This window comes from Catharus ustulatus, chromosome 7 (assembly GCF_009819885.2).
Source record: "Catharus ustulatus isolate bCatUst1 chromosome 7, bCatUst1.pri.v2, whole genome shotgun sequence".
NCBI lineage: Eukaryota > Metazoa > Chordata > Aves > Passeriformes > Turdidae > Catharus > Catharus ustulatus.
The window spans coordinates 40,102,205-40,122,644 of NC_046227.1; the positions used below are offsets into that span (position 1 = coordinate 40,102,205).

The 20,440-nt window shown below is 44.6% G+C and overlaps 1 protein-coding gene across 8 annotated transcripts in view; it reads left to right on the forward strand.

Annotated features, from left to right (window-relative positions):
* Positions 1-20,440, forward strand: part of PKP4 (plakophilin 4) — a 64,349-nt gene that overhangs the window by 17,371 nt on the left and 26,538 nt on the right. For 6 of the 8 annotated variants that reach the window (XM_033064212.1, XM_033064214.1, XM_033064216.1 and 3 more), the window contains exons 2-3: positions 8,302-8,435; positions 19,411-19,523. In XM_033064212.1, coding sequence (XP_032920103.1) covers positions 8,307-8,435; positions 19,411-19,523 — 242 coding nt within the window. In that variant the 5' untranslated portion in view covers positions 8,302-8,306. Of the gene's footprint in view, positions 1-2,002; positions 2,084-8,301; positions 8,436-19,410; positions 19,524-20,440 lie in introns of those variants that run through there. The other 2 variants (XM_033064213.1, XM_033064218.1) reach the window with 2 other exon arrangements.

The window sequence follows — 20,440 nt, forward strand, 5'->3', positions numbered from 1 at the left end:
AGCCTGTGAATGCTGTTCTTAAAGTTTCTTGTTTTAACTGAGCATCAGCAAAGAACCATATGCCTTCATTCAGTATTTGTTTTGCTTCTTGACCATTTCCACACTTAATCTTCATTCCTTCAATATATAGTTTTCTGTCTTTGAATTTTTTTTCGTTGCTGTATGTTGGATTGCGTGCATTTTGCACTGTGGACATCTGTTTTGGAGTATGGTTACAACTATTGACATTATTTAATGTACCATTGACCTTTTTTCCCCTCTGGCACCTCTGCAAAAGGTTTCCCTGCCTAGCCAGACCCTTTAACCTGAGTCTGCCTAATTTTGTAGCTGCTTTTGTGTCACCTACCCTTGCTACAGGAAGGCATGTGGGTCATTTGGATGGGAACAGTTCGTGTGATTTTGTGTTTAACAACATTAGCTCATTCATCTTTCTTTGTGGTTTTCATCAAATTACTCAGTTGTCCTTGATCTCCTCTAAATGTAAATTTTGGTGTTCACAGCTCTTCATCTCTTCATAAATCATTAGTAGAAATACTAAATTCTCTATAGAGTAGAGTTATGTGTAATCCTACTACCAGTACTTTCAATTTTGCAGGATGAACAAAATCAAATATACCTTGGAAAAATAATACTAATCTTTGGGATATTGGAGAACTGATGGAAATATTGGTAATTGTGGCCTTAAAACCCAAATGTTGTTGTCTAATTTTTATATTTTGCTTCTATATTAAAGTTTGGTTTTTTAGCTTCTGGCTTGGAGAACAGAAGAAGAGAGAGCTTCATTTGCTTAAATGTAAAAGTTTGCAGGTAGAAGTTCTTGGCAACAGTTTTGCTGTGCAGTTCTATTTCAGGGCAAAAGGAAGAGTAAACTGCAGTTTAGTAATTGATTAAACTTCATTTTAGTGAAATCTTTTGGCAATCCAAAGTCATGTTTATTGGAAAACTGTGGTATTCCCCAGTCTGGGTTTATGGTATGTAAGAATTTGACATTTCTGCAGTAGTCATTTGGCCAGGGTTGGTAGTGTCCAGCTCCAGACCATCTCAGGATACATGTGGCACCACATCTCTCAAAAACCGCATTGTCCAAACAGGGGAAGCTGTGGAAGTCTGAAACTCCCCAGCTGTCTTTTGTAACGGGGGTTGCAGCTGATAATTTTTATCTTTGAGAAAATTTTTTATATTTTTTTTTCAAATGTACTACATGACAAAATTGAGAAGCATACTTTTCTAAAGGCATATAACAGAGATTTGGGTTGCTGCTACTTCCAGCTGAGGCATGTCTGGTGGTGAGCATTCTCTCTAGCAATAACATTGTCACACTTCAGCAATAATTTTGCTAGGAGAAAATACAAGTAGAAATTGAACAGCAGCTGTAGCCATTGTGGTTGGTAGTGGCCCATATCTGTACTTAGCAGCCATTCTCATTTTAGTTGCCATGTGCTTGTTTGCAGGAGTTTTCAGGTGGGAGATGGGGCAGGTGTGGGTGTGGAGCTGGGTGCAGGGCACAGTGCTGTCAGCACAGCACTCCTGTGCTGCAGGTTCTCAGCTGTGTGCAGGTTATGTTCTTCTGGGATATTCATTCTGAAGGACCTCATACCTACATTAACTGCATCTATTCCAACACCAGACTGAGAATTTATCCTCTGTGCATGGTTGACTGAGTAATTGATGAATGTCCTTGTCACCTGACAGTCTGTTTGGAAAACCTAAAATCCTTCTGTGATGCTGCATGTCCCTCCTCCCCCTCAGTCTGCAATAGAAGAGAGACTGTACTTTATCCCTTGAGATTAATCTGCTGTCTGTTTGCTAGTCTGAGCTGCCTTTGAGCACTGTGCTCTGATGAGGCTGTGTTCAGTGCCAGTGGATTTGGATACCTCAGCAAAACAGAGCAGCACAGGCGTGGGATGGCCCAAAGGGAAGGTTCAGAGTTGGGGTCTCTTGTTTCTTGTAAGTCATGGAGCCTTGTTGGCTTAAACTACTGAAAACTCTTATTTATTGCCATTTAACTTCTCGTACTTCATGTGTTTGCAAAGTGTAAATGCTCTCCAGACATCCTTCAGATGACAAAGAGGCTTCTCTTCAGGTGAGCTACAGACAGTGCCTCGGGCCTTGAAGGACGTGGTTGTAAATATGTCTTTATTCAAAATGGTTGTCTTGCTGTACGTGTCTGATACCTTCTGGTGAATGGTTCGTTTGAAAGCTATAAAAGATATTAGTCTCATGAGCATGTTACAACTAGATATTTGTGGATGTAGAATCTTGCCTGCTCACTGGGGTGGAGTTGAAGTATGTAGCCATCAGCCAAAAAAAAAAAAAAAAAAAAGGGACTGTCTTTTCCTAGGAACTGTAACAAAAATACGTTTATCAAAAAGCTAGGGTAATGTACATTTTAAGATTTTAATCAGGACATAAAACCAAATGGTTTTTGAACCTACATTTTAATTTAAAAAAAAAGGAGGAAAAAAGTATCTTGTAAAGAAAAAGGGCTCAGGAAGAGGCTAAGTTTAGTGGTAAATCAGTTAAACATTCCTCAGACAGTGGGTCAGGTGTGTGTGTAGGTTTCCTTTTTGACTATGGGACTCAGTCTGCACAACTGTGCAGGTGGTTTTTATCCTGCCGTTTCTGAAGTCAGTTTCTTCCATGTTTTCACCAGATAACAGGTTTATTTTCCTGGTTTTATCCTTAAGTCCACATGAACTTGTGCACTCCTGATGTCCACAAAGAAAACACATCTCTGACCACAGAGGCTGGCCTGTAGTGTGGTGTTTGGAGCGTCTTCCTGCACTGCATCTGGAAACTTCAAACCCTGCTTTTTCTGTAAACGCTGGAGCCATCTTTCACAGAATCCATTTTTAGTTGCTTGCATCATCTTTGCAAGTGGATAAGTTGTCATCTGCTGCCTCTCCATCCAAAGACATTCTGCAGGCTGGCAGACAGAGCGCAGAGCTAGTTCAGTCACTTGGTTGGGGGAAGCTTGTGAGTCCTGCCTGGTTCTTAGGTGAGCAGCCCTCTGCAGGGTGGAGCCGATGGCAGCTGCTCCTACCTGGAAGTGTTCTGACAGCCCTGTGAAGGAACTTGAATAAATTTTAATCACATCTTCCTGTAAAAACTAGGAACGTAGTACATCTTGTTTAGGTTTTGGGTTTTCATGCACTATAAAGGATGAGAAGAGCAGAGTCTTTGACCAAGAGCTGAGATGTGCCTTGTTGCTCCAAGTGTAGATACACAAGAATAACTTCATAGTGTAGTAAATAATGTTAGTGTCCCAGCAAGTTGATTTTAGCTTATAGGAGCTTTTCCCCTCTGTACTAATGAGTATTTGTCTGATATCATTGGTAATTTACTATTGTTGCTTGAGTTACCCTAGTAGCTAGATAAATATGGATTTTCGGTGATGAGAGGTTGGCCATTGTTCTTCTCATGTTGCCCTCATGAAATAAATCCAGTCCGTCGTGTCCTAGCTGGCAGAGGTGGTAAGAATTGTATTCCCTTTTCAGCATGAATTGTCCTGGTGGCTGTTCTTACTGGCTGCAGGTCAGCAGTGGGAGGCTCAGAAACAGGGAACGTAGGTAAGGAGCGAATTTCGAAGAATAACCAATGTAAGGAAGGCAGAAGGAATATGAAGGCAAGGGATTAGGAGGTTGTAAAAAAGCACCACTTCTGCCTGGCATCAATCCTCACAAGGTCTGGCTTTTTCTTGGGCCTGCACTAAAAGAAGTGGGGTTATTCAGTACTGGCAAAGCTGTCTGGATATGTTTAAGAAAATAACAGGAGGAGGACTGAAAAGTGGGGAGTAAAGACCAATGAAATGAAAACTTAAAGCATGGTTTACACTTGGTTTAGTGATTTCTCATATTTCTCTTCTTCTCAATAGTATGTTCTTGCTTTCTTGTGTCAGTGATTAAGTGGCTGCAAGATCAGCTGGCTCAGGAAAACACACTCCCATCTCATCCCAACAGCAAGGCTGTGTCAGATGAACTCTCTGAACTGCTGGCTTTGCAGCTGTTTGACCAGTGGATCAGACACAAGAAGTATTTCCCAGGTTCCTTCCCTGAGTGCTGAGAGCCCGAGTGTCTGCTGCTGGAACCACGGGTGACTGCCCAGCCTAGGGCAGGGGGCTGTGGGAGGAGAAGGGCTGGGAGCCTTTAGGGGCTGGTGCTTGGTGAGCCACATGAGCAGAGCAGGGGGTGCACACTGGAGCCAGCATGTCCTCTGAGGGGGCAGTTATGGAGCTGTTTAGGCGGGGTTTGCTTAAGCAAATCCCACAGTTGCCCAATGTGTAGTGCTCCCTGCCAAACCCTCCCCTGATGGAGAACTGAGTCTTTCTGGTGGCTTGGTTTGCTCTGCTATGATTTACTTTGTGGTTTCATGAAGCCATTAAAGTGAGTCTATAGCAGAGAGGCTGGGAAAACCACTGTTCTCAAAATTGTTTTAGGGTATTTCAAACTGGAGGTTTCAAATTGAAGAGCTTTGTCTTCCTTGCACACTTGATGGGGACATGCCAGCCTGGAGCTACATGGTCACTGCTTTTGGCCTTTACTGCTACTCAGGGCAGGACCTAGGAAACTATAGCATGGAGCTGTGGGGGAATGAGGGTCTGGACAGGCTGGGAAAGATGTGGGAGCAGCCTCCTGTTCTGGGTGGTGTCTGACCTCAGCCATGGCACCAGATACAGGCAAGATAACTGTGAACCTAATTTTTTGAGGTATGAAATCTGATTGCTAGTTTTCCAATAATGAATCTGTTATCCATCCCCAAATGAGTAGTAGCACAAGTCCAGGGAGTGTTTTGAGTGGATAAATCCCAGTGTTGTGTAAGGGAGAAAGGGGGGTTTGTATTAACTCCTCTCAACTTCTTACTCACACCAGATTTTAAGGCTCTCACCAAACCTGCTCTCGCTATTTCCTGCTCCTGTAAGGTGAAGATGAGAAGCTGCCTTGGCTTTGTGAGTTCCTGTCCTTAAGCAGCATCGCTAGACAGAGCTGTGCTGGGGGCACTGGGCCCTGCAGAGCTTCTCCTGCTCCCTCACTCTCCTGTGCCACCCAAGCCCACGGGCCTGGCTGCGGGGATGAGCAGACTTGTTTATTAGCTCAAGTTGTACCTAAGTGTTTGTAGGATCAGAGCCAACGGTTATTTAATGTTGAAATCAAGATTAGAAAATCAGTAACTTTGCCAAGAAACATGTTAATTGAAGGAACATCAGTTGAAACAACTGCCTGTGTGAAAGGGTGTAGGTCTGCGATTAAATCTCTTGACACTGAGATGTGCATTTAACACTGACACCTTCACTAATAATTAATTTGATTGGTTTTTATCTGGATGTTTTTATTAGATACTCAATACTGGGTATATTTGAAGCTTTAGGGGTTTGCCTGCCTGAGGTGCAGCTTGTGACAGGCTTGGAGTGGCAGCCTTTGTGTCGGCAAGCTGAAACCAATAAAAACAGTGTGTCAAGATATATCTGGTTATTCATTTGTGGCACCTTGGAAGTCAAGTAGCATTTAAAGTCTCTTTATTTGTCGAGAGTAAGTTGTGTTGCAGTCGCAGAGTTGGCTGCGGTCTCCCTCACCCCCACGGGCCTGGGCCCGGGCCTGGCAGGACAGGACGGGACAATCCCTGTGGGAGCGGCCGTGGTGATGGCAGTGGTGGCCTGCCGTGGGTGCCCTGAGTGCTGGCACGGGAAGGAATGCTCACCCTGGGCCACGGGAACTGGGGATGAGGAGGACAGCGTGGTGTGCTCCTCACAATACCATGTCTGTGCTGAGCGGAGACCCGTGTCTGTGGGGAGAGAAGGTGAGGGGAGATCCGTGTCTGTGGGGAGAAAAAGTGAGGGGAAACCTGTGTCTGTAGGGAGGGAAAGTAAGGGGAGAGCCGTGTCTGTGGGGAGAGAAAGTGAGGGGAGAGCTGTGTCTGTAGGGAGGGAAAGTAAGGGGAGAGCCGTGTCTGTGGGGAGAGAAGGTGAGGGGAGAGCCGTGTCTGTGGGGAGAGAAGGTGAGGGGGGACCTGTGTCTGTGGGAATGGAACGTGAGGGGAGAGCCATGTCTGTGGGGAGGGAAAGTGAGGGGAGAGCCGTGTCTGTGAGGAGAGAAAGTGAGGGGAGAGCCGTGTCTGTGGGGAGAGAAAGTGAGGGGAGAGCCGTGTCTGTGGGGAGAGAAAGTGAGGGGAGAGCCGTGTCTGTGGGGAGAGAAAGTGAGGGGAGAGCCGTGTCTGTGGGGAGAGAAAGTGAGGGGAGATCCGTGTCTGTGGGGAGAGAAAGTGAGGGGAGAGCCGTGTCTGTGGGGAGAGAAAGTGAGGGGAGAGCCGTGTCTGTGGGGAGAGAAAGTGAGGGGAGAGCCGTGTCTGTGGGGAGAGAAAGTGAGGGGAGAGCCGTGTCTGTGGGGAGAGAAAGTGAGGGGAGATCCGTGTCTGTGAGGATGGAAAGTGAGGGAAGAGCCGTGTCTGTGGGGAGGGAAAGTGAGGGGAGAGCCGTGTCTGTGGGGAGAGAAAGTGAGGGGAGATCCGTGTCTGTGAGGATGGAAAGTGAGGGAAGAGCCGTGTCTGTGGGGATGGAAAGTGAGGGGAGAGCCATGTCTGTGAGGATGGAAAGTGGGGGTACCCGTGTCTGTGAGAAGGGGAGAAGGGAGTAGAGTGACTCTTGATGTGGCTGGACTAGCATGCTCAGGTGTCCTTGTGCAGTCCTGCCAGCAGAAATCTTTGTGTAGTTTCTTTTGCCTGGTTCCTGAGGATAAACGGGGTGTGAATGTAGGCTAGGAATGGGCTGTTGATAAGGCTCACTTCAGGGTACATACAGGGCAGCTTCCCCGTGCTTTACATGCAAGGTGCTGAGGGGAAAAGTCCTGCCTTGCTGCGTTGGGCTTCTCTGATGTATTTGGGAAGCAGCTTTTCTTTCTCCATTTGCAGTGATAGAAGCTGGTGGCTGACCAGGCTTCTGCACCACAGGTTGCCCCCATGAGTGCTCCACTGCCTCTCCTCACTCATCTCACCTGGGTTTCCCTGAAACTGCTCGATTCCCTCAGTGGCTGATGTGAGACTGCACATGAATTGTGTCCCCAGCTCTTTTAGCAGGAGCAGGGTGGTTAATAAAGACCCCTGCTAGCGCCAGGAGAGCTCACGGGCCTGAAGAGGAGCCATTCCCCCTGTGAGGAATATGAGAGCCTCACAGTGGCACAGCACTCCTCTGACAGCACAGAGCTTTGCCCCGGCCTGGGCTCTGAGTGCGGGCCATCCCAGGGGACATCCCTCCAGGGTCACCTCGAGTCCCCTTTGAGCCCTGTCAGAAACACACAGCTCTGCAGCACGGGGTGCACTGACGCTGTGCATTGCCCTGTGCTCAGTGAGGTGCTCGTGGCTAACACAGCTCTGAACTGGGGGTCTCACAAAACCTTGGAGCCCATTTGCAGCCTAAGCATCTCCTCACCCTTTGAGTAATGAATGGAACGGGGAAGGAATCTGTTCCTGTTTGTCTGGCCTGGGAATACTGGGTGAGTTTGTTCTGAAAATCTAAAATATGGACTACTTCTAACATTGGACCTCACAAGCTTTATTTTCTGAAGGAAATTAAAGCATGGTGTCTGTGTAGAAGCTTAGTGAATGCCGCTTACTTGCTGTTTTCAAAGCGTTAAACACACTTCGTAACTATCTTTGTAGTATTAGTTAATAGTGACTTTGATAATTGAACAAATTAGTTGCTTTTTTCCATGGATTGGAATTGTTAGTGTGCTGCCTCTGCAATAGCACGATTTGGGATTACTGGAGGCTAATCCTGTCAGTCCTTTCCACACTATCCATAGCCCAGGGCAATTGCTTTAACTTTAGCATTTTAATTTCCTCTTTTGCAAAAAGAGCATTAGAAGCATTGCTCCCATTAAGCTTTTATTACCATAATTAGTCTCTTCCATAGTTTGTTCCTGACAGCAGAGCGTTCTGCTGTTACGTGTTGTTCCTCTGTGCTGAAAACTGTATGTGGTAGACTTGTACTGATCCTGGGTGTTCTTAATAGTTAACACTTGTATTTTTCATGCATCTTGGGTTTTATTAACCACCATAAAATAGTGTTTTTAAAAATAATGGTGAAACATCATGCAACCTGCTTGCTCTTGCCCAACCCTCGAGTTGTGTACATGATTCTGGTCTCCATTTCTGAAGGTGAAACACAGTCACACAACATAGATTGAGTAATGCAAAATTCTCTGCTAATTTAGTTAAGTTTGGAAAGCTTCTAGAAAATAATAATCCTGAAAACTTGGATTTTAAACATCACTGGCTGAAAATGTAAACTATCTTAAAATCTTGTTGTTGCAGGCAAAATGCCAGCCCCTGAGCAGAGCCCGATGGTGGAGGAGGGGCTGCCGCAGACAGCGCAGGAGGCTTCCACAGGCCCAGGCATGGAACCAGAGACCACTGCCACTACCATTTTAGCTTCTGTGAAGGAACAGGTACCTGCCTCGTTTTCAGCAATTCTTCAGTTCAGAGAGTGTGTGCAGTTAGCTGTCTCTTCCTGTTTTGTTTGTTATCACTGTTTGTTTCTGTAGCATGACCCAGTGCAGCTATAGACTGTTTCTGTATCAGTTTTAGAGTCTGAATAGAGGGGGTTCAGTTACCTGCATTAAACAGAAGCATCATTCTGTATCCCTTGGAATGTCTGCATTGCTGTTGTAAGTCAGACTGGAAATGCAGGTTTAGTGGCAAAGAAAGAAGAAAAGCTGGTGTAGAATTGATGCAACATTGGAATCAATCCTTGTAAGTCCTGCAAAGTAAAGTGTTCAGTGCGACAAATCCTGCACATACAGATTGGGTATGATTAATTGTACTTTATTAAAAAATGGGGTTTAAACTTCGTTTCAGTGCCAAGGTACTAACACATTTTAAACCTGCAGCACATATATGGGTGTGTCTCTAAAGTGATAATTTCGATAGGAAAAATAAAACTGTGTTTGCAGTAAAATTCAGCCTTAATTTCTAAAGATCATTCAAGTGAGAAAAATTGCTTTTCTACAAAGAAACACTCCAGTTAAGGTTTTGGTTGTTTTTTTTCTTTTTTAAATTTAAAAAGCACAAAGGGAAAAGGCAAACTTTGGCTTTCATTATGTCATACTGAGAAATAATTATTATCTTAATTGATTTAATACACAAACTGTAACATCTGAACCTCAGAATAAATCTACTTTGCTGTCAGTTTTGGAACTTCCTTTAAGATGAATCATGACTTGATTCAAGATGGTAGCTCTGAATGCAAGCGCTTGATATATTAGTCCTTACAAATTGTCCCATATTAATATTTTTTTTAAAGTGAGAATTAGGTTTTATATTCTTGATATCAACAGTTTTCATACCCATAATAATTTATTGTTAAACAAAAATTCTCTGCAGGATGATGGAATTTGAATCTTAATTTTCGCACCTAAATTAATAGTTTCAAAACTATTTTAAGGTGACAGTGGGAGCCCTAAAAATTTCTTAGCAGTGTTAAAATTCTTATTCACATTTGCAGTGTGCAGGGTATCACTGCCAGAGGCTGTTGCAGTGTGAGAAGTCAGCCAAGAGTTGCAGATACCTTCAGTCCCCTCTCTCCCAACAGCAGTTTGCCTTGTGCCATGGTAGCACACATGTCCATGAGGCCATTTGTCAGAAATGGCCATTAGGAGTCATTTGCCTGAAGTAGGTGGGTGGTGGCTGTCAGCAGGTCCGTTTTGCACAAAGAGCGTGCTGGTGGTGTGGCTGAGCTGGCAGCAGAGCCAGAGCTGGGCTCTCCAGGCAGGCAGGGCTGCCCCAGCCCAGCACAGCTCCGTGCTGGTGGTGTGGCTGAGCTGGCAGCAGTGCAGCAGTGCCAGAGCTGGGCTCTCCAGGCAGGCAGGGCTGTCCCAGCCCAGCACAGCTCCATGCTGGTGGTCTGGCTGAGCTGGCAGCAGAGCAGCAGTGCCAGAGCAGGGCTCTCCAGGCAGGCAGGGCTGCCCCAGCCCAGCACAGCTCCGTGCTGGTGGTGTGGCTGAGCTGGCAGCAGTGCAGCAGGGCCAGAGCTGGGCTCTCCAGGCAGGCAGGGCTGTCCCAGCTCCATGCTGGTGGTGTGGCTGAGCTGGCAGCAGTGCAGCAGTGCCAGAGCTGGGCTCTCCAGGCAGGCAGGGCTGCCCCAGCTCCATGCTGGTGGTGTGGCTGAGCTGGCAGCAGTGCCAGAGCTGGGCTCTCCAGGCAGGCAGGGCTGCCCCAGCTCCATGCTGGTGGTGTGGCTGAGCTGGCAGCAGTGCCAGAGCTGGGCTCTCCAGGCAGGCAGGGCTGCCCCAGCTCCATGCTGGTGGTGTGGCTGAGCTGGCAGCAGTGCCAGAGCTGGGCTCTCCAGGCAGGCAGGGCTGCCCCAGCCCAGCTCAGCTCTCTATGCTGGTGGTGTGGCTGAGCTGGCAGCAGTGCAGCAGTGCCAGAGCTGGGCTCTCCAGGCAGGCAGGGCTGCCCCAGCCCAGCACAGCTCCATGCTGGTGGTGTGGCTGAGCTGGCAGCAGTGCCAGAGCTGGGCTCTCCAGGCAGGCAGGGCTGTCCCAGCACAGCACAGCTCTGTGCTGGTGGTGTGGCTGAGCTGGCAGCAGTGCAGCAGGGCCAGAGCTGGGCTCTCCAGGCAGGGCTGCCCCAGCACAGCTCCGTGCTCACAGCTCCGTGCTGCCTCTGCAGCTGTGCCGGATGCTGCCAAGTGCACAACCAGGGCAGCGCTGCCAGGAGCAGCTCCACACACGGGTGTTGCACTGAAGGCTTTTGTTACTGTTCCTTGGCCTGCCCAAACAATGTTTGCATCTTTTTATTAGTCCTAGAGAAAAAATTATAGTGGAATATTTCTTTCTTTTGAAAAGGAAGTCAAAACCACTTCCTCTTTCCATTTATAAAACGGCTATTAAATATGTGGCTATTACATAACTAAATTCTGATGAAAGCTTAAAAAATATTAAATTGTCATTTATCATTAGCATTACACAAACTTCAGAACTGGAGCCTTACTGTGAAATTATAGAGACATAAAATGTGTGTGAGAGGAGGAAGATGTAAATTGTCTTTCTGTCTTGGAAGTGATAGTATGAAAGAATTAAGAGCTGAACTGCTGCTTTCTGGTATTTTTTCTGTTGATAATAATTATGGACACTGACATGTTCAACACCCTTCCTGTGTGGCAGAAAGCCCAGAACAGAATATTTTCCAGTGAAGTTCTTTACTTTATTAACCTTGAACAGAAACTGCTACACTGTTTGCTGTTTCCTTTGGTACAGGAATTGCTGCGAGGTGCAGCAGGTCAGTGTTTGTAAAATAGAGCTGCCACACCCTGACACACTCACTGTATTTGAAACACTGCTGTGGAAACGCAATCAAGAAAAACCTTTATTATTACTTGTCAAATTGGGCAAGATTTTAACTTGATAAAAACTTTTATAGTTACTGCAGTAGTTCTAAGATAAATGTGTTGAATTATGTCAAGCTTTCTACCATAGTCATGAGATAGTTGTGTTATTTAGCCCGTGAATCCTACAAGCTGCTTCAAATAAAGTTTCCATTTGTTTCAATTTGTTTCCTTTTCCTAGGACCTAAAATCAGCTTAAGGCAATCATTTTACCAAACTGGAATGTGTCTTCTAGACTCTGATCCGTCTCTCCTTGAGTCAGGTGTCAGGCAGCTGGGTCAGTCTCCCTTGGTCATATTTTAGGAGAGGAACATTTCGATTCACTTACAGTGTTATTTTATAACATGAGCAGAACAGGTGTAACCTGTGAAGAAATTTAGATCACTACAGTTTTGTGCTTTTCTGAGAAAGCTCAAGATCTGTTTTGAAATGAACATGAGCCCAGGTGGGCAGGAAAGCCAAAGGCACCTGGCCCTTGTCCAAACTGTGGCCATCAGGACTAGGGCAGTGCCTGTCCCCTCTGCTGGCACTGCTGAGGCATCTCCAGTTCTGCAGGCAGTTTTGGGTGCCTCAATACAGTGAGGACATTGGGGGGCTGGAGTGTGTCCAGGGAAAGGAGTGGAGCTGGGAAGGGGCTGGAGAATTCCTGAGGGAGCTGGGAAGGGCTCAGCCTGGAGAAAAGGAGCTCAGGGGGCCCTTGTGACTCTGCACAAGTCCCTGCCAGGAGGGGACACCGGGGGGATTTGGGATCTGATCCAGGAACAGGGACAGGAGCAGAGGGAACAGCTCAGGCTGGGCAGGCTCAGGGTGGGCACAGCAGGAATTTCCCCATGGAAGGGGTGGTCAGGGACTGGAACTGCCCAGGGAGGGTTGGATCCCCATCCCTGGAGGTGTCCCAGGAGTTCCTGGAGTGGCACTCAGAGCTCAAGGTGGGGATTGGGCACAGTTTGGACTCTGTGTGATTCTAATACTATTCTAAAGGAATATCTTTTTGAATGCAGGAAACCCCCAAGGCTAATTATAATAAAGCTGAAACATATTTTCATATTTTTTTCTTTAAATGGATTTGATGGTGGATTTTGAGTATTTTGGGTTTGTTGTGGTTCTTTTTTGTTTGTTTGTCTGGGGAGGGGATTATTTTCTATGGGTTTGTTTTAGAGGAGAGTTGGGATTTTTTTCCCTAAAATATGACTTTCGTTTCTAAAATGTTACAAGGCTTCCATGCTATCACGGGTAGAAGTATATTAGGAATTGCTGAAGCAAGTCTTAAATAAAAGTAAAACTTGTCTATACTTCTGAATCCTGTGGAGTTGTGGATCCTACCCAGGAGTTTAGTTGAGTTCTGCAGAGAATCTCTTATCCATGTTTAAAGTAAATGGAGTATTTTCATACTAAAATAGCAACTTGTTGAAAATTGGAGGGGCAGCAATGGTAGCAGTAACTTTTGGGGGGAGGAATGTAGGGCAGCTAATTGCCAACTGCTCCTTGTGGGTTCATGCTATTTTCTGTGTTCGAGCTGTGTGCTGCTGGATTTGGAATGAACTGCTGAATTGACAGGATTACATGGGATCATTTGGAATTGTGAATTTCATGCTTAGCACATTAGTTTTCAGTGGTTGGGCTGAGAAGCAGTCTTGCAGGAAAAGCCACTCACTAATTGCAGTTTTCAAAAGTAACTGGAGTATGCTGGTTTAAATGTCTTTGCTAAGACAGCAGCCCTTGCAGCAATGGCTGGTTTTTTAGTTGGTTCTTTGGTCTAGCTGTTTGTGACACCTAGAGATGGGCAGCCTTTCACCTTTTCTTTAGTAAGTAGGTGACAGAGTAAGAATGATTGGATATACTTTCAGATGGGTAATAATACCTCTCTTGGATTTCCCTACATGTTTTTCTAGAAATCTTGTTTGTTCAGGACTTCAGCAAAATCTTTTCCTTTTGTGTAAGTGTATTGAACTGTATCACATAAATAAAGAATGTGCACCTCGCTTCTTTCTTTCATTATTGTTTAAGTACAGATTTTTTACATTATTTTTGAGATTTTTTTAATAGGGTTTGGGAGCAGGGAGCAAACCTCCACGTTTTTCAGATGGAAACGGAATTATGCCTATTTTTTTATTGCTTGTTAAAACATCTTTTTGAATTACAGCTATTGATATTAAGTCTTGGAGATTTCTTTACAGTTCAGCTATATAGTGATGTACATTCAGTACTCTATGCAGGCATCTCACTTCATGGAGATACCTGGAAAGAGACTTATTAAATGCACTTCCAGTAATTGGGCACAAACTTTTCACAGTCTCACTTTGAAATTCTCATTTACATGCATCTAGTGATCAGTTAGGTGATAAATGTGTGGCAGTTCTGAACTGAAGGCAGTACTTTTTGTTTGGCATGAGTGAAACAAAAATCTTGGTCAACATTCTGTAAATGACTGGAAGAACTGGGATTTTCTTCCAACTCTCTTAGTATTGTGTTTAATTGCATAGGTCACTCTTGCTTATTTAATCCCAGAACGTTGAGGTTTAGAGTTTCTGCTGTTTACCAGCATTTTTAGTTTTGGTGAGTCAAGTCTGAGATGTCAACTTCCTAAAGGTCTCACTGTAGGACAAGTTTAATGCCACTCCTCTCTCAGGTGAAACAGCTAGCTCATTTCCTTAATCAAAATTCTCTGTACTCCTTTATTCATATGATGACCTAGCAGTTAATTTTCCTTTCTCCTTTCTACTTAGGCTTCAGAGGAGAAAGTCCCCTTGAGAAGGAGCCAGTCTGGAACTGTGTCTGCCTCTGACAGATACTGGAGTATTGACACCTTTTGTAGCACACTTGGTTTAGATTATCAGCTTGTCTGCTCAGCAGAGGCTGAGCCCTGGTGCCCAGCTGTACTGGCAGAGCAGTAGCTCAGCTCCAGCCCTGACTTGGGCTGCCTGGGCATTGTCACAAAGCTTCCAGAGAGGATGTGTCAGAGGCAGCCCGGGAATGCCTCCAGTGCCATTCTTCCCTCCTGCCACTGGCAGCAGTGAGCTTTCTATAAATGCTAAAATTTTGATCTCTCATCTGCTAGAGCAGCACTAAACTGTTGTACCAGACTAGTGAACAATGCATGCATAAAAGTATTAAGGGCTTTAATGGTCTGCTGCTGTTGAATACAGAGTAAGTGTGATCAGCCAGTAATTGTAGCTGTGTCATCTCACATCCTGTAATCTGTGATTCTCTCTACACTGTCCAATTTTTTATCTTTTGTCTTCTATTTTGGAAGATACTGAGATACTGAAAACACGCAAATGCAGTTGTGTGCGTGAGTAAACTTAATTTTTACAGAAAATATTAAGGTTGCTCTAATATGGTTAGTTAGAAGTACAGGCTTTTTCTGCAATAGATGCTGGTAGAGAATTTAAATATTGGATCACTACAGTATGACATCTGTTTTGGAAAATATGGTATTCAGCGTGGGTTTAAGTAGTCAGTTGCTTGATCTAGCTCTGAATTATGGCAGGTGGAAACAGAGAACTCTGCATAGATGAGTGCAAGAGGTTAACATGAAGAAGGGTATAAATCAACTTCTGTTTTGTTTGTCCTCTTCTTTGTTGCATGTCTATATCATGAAAATTCCAAAATATAATGGCTTTTTCTGTAGCACTGTGTAAACTTTCACAGGTGATGGAAGTTGTGTGGCTTTGCACTGTGGTTGCCGTTGAATAAGAAATAGTAAACACAAGATAAAAATATTCCTCTCAGATTCAGGCTACGCTTTCTTAGATGAGTAAGTTGAGCTGTTGAAAGAGGCTCAGCTCAATTGTTCAACAGACAACACTTTTGTGATTAGAACACATTTCATAGCTCAGCTTGCAGTTCCCTTCATAGTATTTCGTAGGCAGCGACATTTGGCATTTGAAGCAGCTCAGCTTATCCCAGTGTCACTGCAACTGGGAGGGCCAGCCTGTCCTAGCCCAGTCTTCTGCCACAGCAGCCACTGGGAACTGCTCAAGTCAAGAAGCTGCAAGAGATGGCTTTGTTTATGGGAGGCATTGTCTCCCTCTGGATAGCCGGGCATGGACCATTCAAAAGGAGTCTTGACTTCTCTGCAGTGCTCATGCAATTGCTGCTGGTTCTGGCACAGCTGTCACTAGAGAATCTTTCACTAGCCCCCTGGACCACTGTTTGTGTAAGTTGTCTGTGTTCTTCCAGAGGTCCTCAAATCACAACAGGCCAGGAAGAAATTATTTTTTAGTTTTCATTGTGGTGACTGTGGATTCCTCATTCTCATCTATGTTACTGAGGGATAAAAGTTCCTTGTTAACATAAATGAAAAAGGTGAACCTGCAACATGGTATAATGATGGGATGCATGAAGGCACAGAATTGCCCCTAAACCCTCTTTTATTATGCAACGCCTGCAACAGGAGAATGGCAGTCTTCATGGCCACTTGTGCAAACAGCATTCCCATTACTTTCTTGTTTTCAAGTACTTTCTGGGAGAGCCCAGCACGGTGTGTTGGTGGCTGTTGTGCCCGGCCCCAGAGCCACCAGCCGCTCAGAGACCCTTAGCTTTCACATGGAAAGAGGAATCAGCTGCTGGCATTGGTGGAGCTGGCCTTACCTGTGCCTTGGTGCAGTGAAATGTCCTCCCAAGTGAGATTCCTGCTGGGCAGAGCTCCACAAGGAAGAGCAGTAGGTCACCTGGTGTGAGCACTACAGCACCAGCACAGGGCTTGGCCCTCCTCCAAGAGGAGCTTGCACAGCCCTGAAACGTTCTGGGCTCTGGTTTCCCCTGTCACAGCCTGGCTGCCTGCAGTCAGTGCAGTGCTTTCCAAAGTGAGCTGCTCTCTTGTCCGTGCGTGTGCACTTCCTGATCCAGAGCTGGAATTGTGGTCAAAGCTGTCTTTTATTGCACTTTCTTATTAAGAATTATGGCCTGTGGCTTTGCAGTGGAATTTCAGGTTATGAACATAAAACCTGCAGTTTGATAAGGGGATTAAGTAGTTGCTGCTAAAGAGGTTTATAGAATTAGAGGTTGCTTTTTTTCCCCTCAATGTATGTTGAATAATTTTGAAAAGTAGTTCTGGCCAAGCCAGTGTAGTGTGTCTGAGAAAGTTTGTTTGCTCCTTGGGATGCAGTATGGCAGTGTGTTCTGTGATTTTACCATGTGCTCACCACACAGATGTTCTGCTGCAAGTGCTAATAAGCCTATTAAGAGTTGTATTTGAGTCCTGCAATGCCATTTTGTCAGTAGCCAGTGCTGTGGGAGTCGGTGAGTTGGGATTTGTGCCCAGGGCAGCAGCTCTGTGCAGGGAGCATCCTGTTCAAGGAGTGAGCTCTCCCACTGCTCCCAGAGAAGCTGGATAGAGAAACAAATTCCAATAGATTCCTGCCAGAACGAGTGTGCAGACTCACAGGTACACATTGTGGGGGTATGTCCACTCAGGCTGGTATAAAATTTCACTATAAGGAAGCATCAACTAGACAGGTGATCAATTTAGAGCTGGTTAGGACTTAATTTTCTATAATAATAATAATAATACTTAAAGAAAAAAGTTTTAAAGCATGAGGTATTCCAGATGTAAAAATGATGGTAGCTCTAAAACTCTCCATCTTGTGTATTTATTCAGGTATTTAAGACATAGCACCTGCTGCAGATACCAAATTTAAGGAGGTGCCTACAGAAGTCATCACTCATTGTTTCAAAGATTATAAACTGCTGCTTCATTGGGCTTCAAGGCTGGGCATGCTAGAATGTACTCAGACTAGAAAATAGAGCTGGATTTTTTTTTTTTTTTCTGACTGTGCTTGCACTTGCAAAAGCACATTGGATCTTCCTAAGCATCAGAGTGATTCAAGACTGGCAGATGAGTTGCAGGCCTCTTACCCCTCTGGTGTTCAGTGCACTGTGCTGTTTGTGGCTTTCTGCTCAATGCCAAGATGAAGTGAGGAACAAAGGAAATAGCTGATGGTGTTGTTCCCAACTCGGCACTACAAGAGTATCTGAAGTGGTCAAATGAGGCTTGGTGGCTTTTTCTCCTATTTCTCCTTATCTCAGTTTTTCTGATAGAATACAAGTGAGTTTTGCTTTTAAATTAAGTTTAAATAAAGGAAGTAAAATGTATTGCTCTGTTGTCCACTTATGTCATTCACCTTTTCTACTCTCAAGAAAAATAGAAGTATAGTTCTTCTATTTTAATTGCCTTTGAATTTTTGTAGTGTGGGGCAAAAAATAGGGATTTTAATTTAAATGGGCAATTTATTACTTGAGATGTTATACAGAAGATGCTTTCTAGAATAATGTGTTCATTAATGCTTCTATCTGTAATGAAAAGGGAAATTAATAGAGATTGGTTGAATGGAAGCAATTAATGGCTAGCGTGTTTTATTTTATTAATCTAATTAAAAGATCAGTAAATAACAGTAGGTTCAGATTTTCAGCTTGCATCCATGACATTGCTGTTTAAATATTGGTTTAATAGTAAGGAACAGGAAACATGTTCTGGATGCAAACCCACATTTTCTGGCCAAAATTGAGGCTGTTAGGGTGTTGGTTATTGAGTTTGGTTTGGGAGTTCTCAAAAATGTTTGGATGTGTCCACAATGGCTCGTATCCTCTGGAAGGGCAGTCACCTCTCTGTGTGTGTGTTTGTGTGTGTGTCACAGCCAGTTCAGTGTAGGGGCTCAGAACAGACCTTCAGGGGTCACTTCTTCAGTTTTGCCATCCAATCTAGTCACTGTGGCAGCAGGGCAGCTGCTGTTTGCCTTGGGCCTCAGCTGCCTCCCTGATGGCATGGGTACTAATTGGCCTTCTTCTGGGGGCTCTTGGAGGGCGTCTCATTGTGTTGTTGGGAGAAAAATCCTTATCTCACCTTCTTAGAACAGCTTTTCCCTGCACTTTCTCTGAGCCCCCTACTGTAGTGCAAGTCTCCAGAGGGCTGTGAAGCTCTGGGGCTGGAGCAGGGAGCAGAGGTCCCCGCAGGGTGCTGGGAGCTGTGGGACACTGCTGGAGCACCCTTTGTCTCCCTGGAAAGGGCACGGGCTGCAGCAGTGCTGGGTGAAGGGGAGGTGGTTCTGCCCCGTTCCCTGTGATGTGGGGCTGCAGGAGCAGTTTGCAGGAGCTGATACCCCTGGCTCACACGCAGCACACGGGACAAACCTCGTCAGTCATTTGGGCTTTCACATCACAGGAACGCTCCGAGTTCACTTGACCTCTCTGTAAGACTTGCTTCGTGCTTCATTTTATTTCTAAATATTGGTGTTCATCTATTTTTATATGGTTTACCTAAACTTCAGAGGGCTTACAGTTTGAAAAAATAATGCAATTGCTCAATAGAACCCTTTTCTCTGGTCAATAAAAGCTGTCTGGGGAGAAAAACCCTCTCAATATTCTTTGATGTGGCGTAGTCTGGATTTCCGAGTGCCATGGAAAATGGTTCCAGGTTTCAGTAACACCCATCCTGTGCAGCACTGGTATTTCCCACTCACCCCTGCAACCTTGTGTTCCAAAAGCCTTATATAAAGGCTGAAGCTTGGTACCCTTGACCAAGAAATGTAAAAAAAGCTGAACTCAGAAAAGGTGAAATTGCACGTCTCTATGCTCAGCTGCTTTGAAGTTATAAATCTTAAGGTTTCCAACTACAGTCAGAATGTAGGATAGCTTAGGATTTGAAGGTTTGTGATTGGAAGAGTTAGGATATGACAATTTCCAGTTTTCTCATTTATAGATTAAATTGAAGACTGACTTTATAGGCACTGACTGTATGACTGACTTTAATCACTATGCGTGATTTTGTTCAATTGTGGTAATGTAGGAAGAAACAAAAATTTTAATTGGAGGTAAAATAAAACCCCAAAATGCTTGTATGTTTTTCTTTCTGTAACAGGTGATAAATCAATATTTGCATGAATCACTGATTTAAGGAATCATTAAATTCCCACTTTTATAGTTTATTCCCCTAAGGAAGAGTGAAAACAGAACTGTGATGAATCAGTGATTGTTTCAGAGTTAATCCACACCCATTTTTTAACATCAAGAATGCTTTTCTTTTTATTTTGAAATTTCAGGAGCTTCAATTTCAAAGACTTACCAGAGAACTGGAAGTGGAAAGGCAAATTGTGGCTAATCAGCTAGAGAGATGTAGGCTTGGAGCAGAGTCACCAAGTATCGCCAGCACAAGGTACAGGTCCTGATGACTTTCCTTTCATTTGTCCCATAAATTAAAGGCTTTTTAGTGGTGCTTATGTCCTTTATACATACATTTTCGCTGATAACTCTTCACCTCTATTAATATCTGAAGGATCAAAATAATGCAGATTTGCTGTAAAGGGTTATGGGACAGTTTCAGGAGGCCTCTCTAATGATTACAGAGTGTAATCTGTGTATTCCAGGCATTTTCTGAATTCACATCCAGAGAATTAGTGGTTTCCAGAGTCACCTGGAAACAGCCAGCAAGTCCAGGACCACCTGGTTTTGTATTGGCGAATTCAAAAAGATAGCTGTTAGAAAAGTTGAAGACTTAAAATCACCTCACTTACTTAAAATATTTGTGAAAATGTCTGCTTACCTGTCTCAGCAAGAAAAGCAAAATACTGATTTTCCAGGTTTCCATTTGCTTGTAAGGTGTAGTACGGGTTTATGGAGTTTAGTACATGGCAGTTTATTAGAGAAATCCCCCTACAATAGGAATTTAAAGTTACACCACGTTTCTGTGTACTGCATGTAGTTGTAAATGTGTTGCTGATGTATGGAATGGGAGCCAAAGGACAGGAGGGAGAGCCCGTGCAGCCTGTGGGGACACTGCAATGTGGCTGGCAGCTCTGAGAGCAGCACACCCGGCTGGCTGGGAGCAAGCACAGATGTACCCAGCCACGGAGGCGTAGAGGGAGCTCAGATACTGCAGGAATGTCTGTGAAGTACTTACATTTTCACAGAATTATATTTTTAGCTTTTTACAGCTTTTCACCATTTGATAAATATTTAATAAATAGTACTTAATTTTTTCATCTGTTGCCTTTTTTTGGTGACAGCAGCAGTATAGCCAAGCAGGAAGGTAGGCGATGGAAATCACTGCTTTTCTCTCACAGAGTGCTGTTT